This window comes from Microtus pennsylvanicus, chromosome 9 (genome assembly GCF_037038515.1).
Source record: "Microtus pennsylvanicus isolate mMicPen1 chromosome 9, mMicPen1.hap1, whole genome shotgun sequence".
In the NCBI taxonomy this organism is placed as follows: domain Eukaryota; kingdom Metazoa; phylum Chordata; class Mammalia; order Rodentia; family Cricetidae; genus Microtus; species Microtus pennsylvanicus.
The window spans coordinates 103,296,385-103,300,679 of NC_134587.1; the positions used below are offsets into that span (position 1 = coordinate 103,296,385).

At 46.0% G+C, this 4,295-nt stretch overlaps 1 protein-coding gene across 1 annotated transcript; it reads left to right on the top strand.

Annotated features, from left to right (window-relative positions):
* Positions 1 to 984: 984 nt before the first annotated feature.
* On the top strand, positions 985 to 2,868 carry Tktl2 (transketolase like 2). The gene has a single exon (XM_075984563.1). The coding sequence runs from the start codon at positions 985 to 987 to the stop codon at positions 2,866 to 2,868; it is 1,884 nt and encodes a 627-aa protein (XP_075840678.1).
* The last annotated feature ends 1,427 nt before the right edge of the window (positions 2,869 to 4,295 follow it).

The window sequence follows — 4,295 nt, forward strand, 5'->3', positions numbered from 1 at the left end:
GAATGGAAGAAGTTGGAAATTTGAAAGAAATGCTAAGTAGTTCCGATTTCTCTTACCACTCCCCACCTACCCCCCATCACCACCACTAGTGGAACGCCACATCATTCAGCGTACACTAACTAAAGTGCTTACCAGCATGTGGATTGGCGTTCTTCAAAGTAACCGTGAGCTTCCAGCGTCGCATTCTCTGCTCTCCTGCCTGTGCCCTCCCACCACCACAGCCTGGTTTGCTACTAGAAACTTCCCTCCTAGTGCCCATCTTTTTTGCAGTCCTAGCCTATGGTATTTGGATTTTCTCTTATTTACCTAAAAAGATAAGCTAAGATTGAATACACTTGATCTTTTGGGGGATTTGCCCAACTTCAACATTCTTTCATCAAGTCTTAGAATCTTTTCTCTCACTCCTTTTATTTATATTAACCCGTGCTCTTTAAAACTGAAACAGTCGGAGCTGAAGGGATGGCTTGACAATTGAGAGCACCAGCCGGTCTTCCAGAGGACCTAGATTCGAGTCCTAATACTCAGACTGCAGCGCACAACCACCTGTAATTTCCGTGCCAGGAACTGAAGGCCTTCCACGCAAGTGGTGTACAGAAATACAACCAGACAAAATACCCATGAGTGTAAAAATCAAATTAGTTTTAAATTTAAATGTTAGAATTAGGTGAAAGGGCACAACAGTATCTAAAATATATGGGTATAAGAATATTTATCCCACTTTGAACTTAGAGAGAGGTAACATGATATTTAATTATTTTTAATAATGTTGAACCTGAAAGTGAAAAAGTAAACGTTAAAAATCTAGGGCTGGGGGCCAGGCATTGCGATACTGCGCAAAACAAAGCCACTGGGCATGCGCAGATGCAGACCAGTGGCGCATGCGCAAACTTTCCCCAACGGCAGCTGAACAGGTTGAGGGTTGATAAGCAACAGTCAGGACATTCCCCCTTTTCTTACTTTTTGGCAACCGAGCAGCCTGCAGCCATGGCCACGGCCAACGGTGCCAAGGTGGACCCAGACACCCTGCAGGTGCTTCAGGACACGGCCAATCGTCTGCGAATCCACTCGATCCGGGCCACGTGCGCCAGCAACTCGGGCCACCCCACGTCGTGCTGTAGCGCGGCAGAGATCATGGCTGTGCTCTTCTTCCACACCATGAGGTACAAACAGACCGACCCAGAGCACCCCGACAACGACCGCTTCGTCCTCTCTAAGGGCCACGCTGCACCCATCCTTTACGCGGTCTGGGTGGAGGCGGGCGGGATCTGTGAATCTGACTTGCTGAACCTGCGGAAGATCCACTGCGACCTGGAGGGTCACCCCACGCCTCGGCTATCGTTTGTTGATGTGGCGACAGGCTCCCTTGGGCAAGGACTGGGAGCTGCCTGCGGAATGGCTTACACTGGCAAGTACTTCGACAAGGCCAGCTACCGTGTGTTCTGTCTCATGGGGGACGGTGAGGCCTCAGAAGGCTCCATCTGGGAGGCCTTGGCCTTTGCTTCCCACTACAACTTGGACAACCTCGTGGCCATCTTTGATGTGAACCGCTTGGGGCAAAGCGGCGCTGCACCCCTAGGGCACTGCACAGACATTTATGAGAAGCGCTGCCAAGCGTTTGGGTGGAATACTTACTCGGTGGATGGTCACGATGTCGAAGCTCTCTGCCAGGCCTTTTGGAAAGCTACTCAAGTCAAGAACAAACCTACTGCCCTGATTGCCAAGACCTTCAAAGGGCGGGGTATTCCAAGTATTGAGGATGCAGAAAACTGGCATGGGAAGCCCATGCCGAAAGAGAATGCTGACGGGATTGTCAAATTAATTGAGAGTCAGATACGAACAGGCAAACATCTCACACCCAAGCCCCCCGTTGAAGACTCACCCCGGATCAGCATCTACAATATAGAAATGACCTCTGCACCTGCTTACAAACTGGGTGACAAGGTGGCTACCCGGGAAGCCTGTGGCTTGGCTCTGGCTAAATTGGGTCACACTCACAAGAGAGTCATTGTTCTAGATGGTGACACCAAAAACTCGACTTTTTCTGAAATCTTCAGGAAAGAACACCCCGAGCGTTTCATAGAGTGCTTTATTGCAGAACAAAACATGGTAAGTGTAGCGCTAGGCTGTGCAGCGCGAGGAAGGACCGTGGCTTTTGTTAGTACCTTCGCGGCCTTCCTGACCCGAGCGTTTGATCAGATCCGGATGGGAGCCATCTCTCGAGCCAACATCAACTTTATTGGTTCCCACTGCGGAGTATCTATTGGAGAAGATGGGCCTTCCCAGATGGCTCTGGAGGACCTAGCCATGTTCAGAAGCGTCCCCAGCTGCACGGTTTTCTACCCAAGTGATGCGATCTCAACAGAACACGCCGTTTATCTGGCAGCCAGTACGAAGGGCATGTGCTTCATTCGGACCAGCCGGCCAAAAACCGCAGTTATTTATACTTCACAAGACAGCTTTGTGGTTGGTCAGGCCAAGGTGATCCGCCAGAGTGCAGAGGACGAGGTGACAGTGGTTGGAGCAGGAGTTACTCTACAGGAAGCCCTGCTGGCTGCCGACAAGCTCTCTCAACAAGGTATTTTTATTCGCGTCATTGACCCATTCACTATCAAACCTCTGGATGCTGCCACCATTATCCGCAGTGCCAAAGCCACCGGAGGCCACATCATCACAGTGGAAGATCACTACCGAGAAGGTGGCATTGGGGAAGCTGTGTGTGCTGCCATCTCCAAGGAGCCTGACATAGTTGTCCGTCAGCTCGCAGTAACGGAAGTGCCGCGAAGCGGGAAACCAAGTGAACTGTTGGATATGTATGGAGTCAGTGCCAGGCACATTGTGGCAGCCGTGAGAGATATCCTAACTAAATAAACTAGCTCATTTCGTCAAGGCTGTTAGCTTTGGTCTTAAACACTGGTATCTTGGTGTTATATTGATGTTTGTTGTTATAAAAAAAAAATCTCTTGCACTCTGCTGTTTTAAAAGCATTGCTGGCTAATACTTTCATTTTAAATAATTTTAAAATGAAATTGTTGATAATAAGATCAACAAAAAGCCTTGAACTTTCTGTTAAACTGACAAATGTCACTCTTGGTTTTTAGTTGTTAGAGTGTATTATGCATTTTTCAGTTGCACAACAGACAACAAAACCATCTATTTACAAGGTTTTTGATAAGACTGTAATGAATTATCTGTGATGCAGATAATGTAGCTATAACTGGTTATCTATGTGTACAGTTAAGGGACTTGAATTAAGTTGTAGACTTCATTAGCCCAGATTCTGAAGCAAATTTGAGAACTTGCACAATGGCATTGCCATGCCATTTGTCTCTTTCCCAGGTGACATTTGACCACGGAACTTTCTTTGCAGTTCGTCCACTTCATGTCTCTCTGTCAGGGACAGCTCTCTCAATCTCCACTTTTCTAGAAAGAAACGGCTGGTTCTAGTTTGTGCACTACATATTAATATATGGTTTTGTGAAAGTGTTGTGGTTTTTTTTGTCTTTTTGTAACCAAACTATGTTGCTAACTTGATTGTTATTCATCTGCTGGAGATAATAGATGTGATAAAGAATTTTAAAACCAGCCGTTTAATGTCTGTTGTGTTTATGTGACTGCCTTCCCTGATTGGCTGTGGGTATGAAGAAACTTGTCTCCAACTCATAGACAAGAAAGACAAAGAGGTAGGAAATAATGAATTGAAAAGCATTTGTAATTTTATCTTCATAATATCTTTGAGGTGCAAAAATATCATCCCAGTCCAGCAAATTTAAAAGCTTTAAAAAATTAAAACTCACCGACGCTGAGTTCAGACCTCAGCTATGGCAGCGTTTGAAAGGCTTTCCAGCAGCACAGGCTTCATTGTTGCTCTGATTAACCCTCCTCGTGGAAACCTCCCCATTTGGCACTGGGTGGAGGTACTGATGGGATAAAGAAAGTGCTGTGCTGGGGATTGGAAGGCAGAGTGCAGGTGCTTCTGAGACTGCCACCCCCTTGTCTCTTCTCTTGTGATAATCATGCTTCTTTACGTAAGATTTTTAAGTTCATTTTATTGAAGAAAACTATAAATTTATTTAAGAACACATAAATTTTAGAGAGTGTCAAGATGGAGAAGATTTGATTCACGTTTCATCCCCTCAGAAATTTGTTTCCAGGTGATCTGTAACTGTTGGCCTTCTATTTGAACCATCGGGACTTCATAACATCAAATATCACATTTACCCAGGAGTAAGTGCTAACCCACACCTCTTTCTTAGCTTTCTTACCTGGTGGAGATACAGGATTGATTCAGAATCTGT

What these genes read in the sequence shown, in the direction of transcription:
- Tktl2 (XM_075984563.1), top strand. Translation starts at nt 985, where the DNA reads ATGGCCACGGCCAACGGTGCCAAGGTGGACCCAGACACCCTGCAGGTG.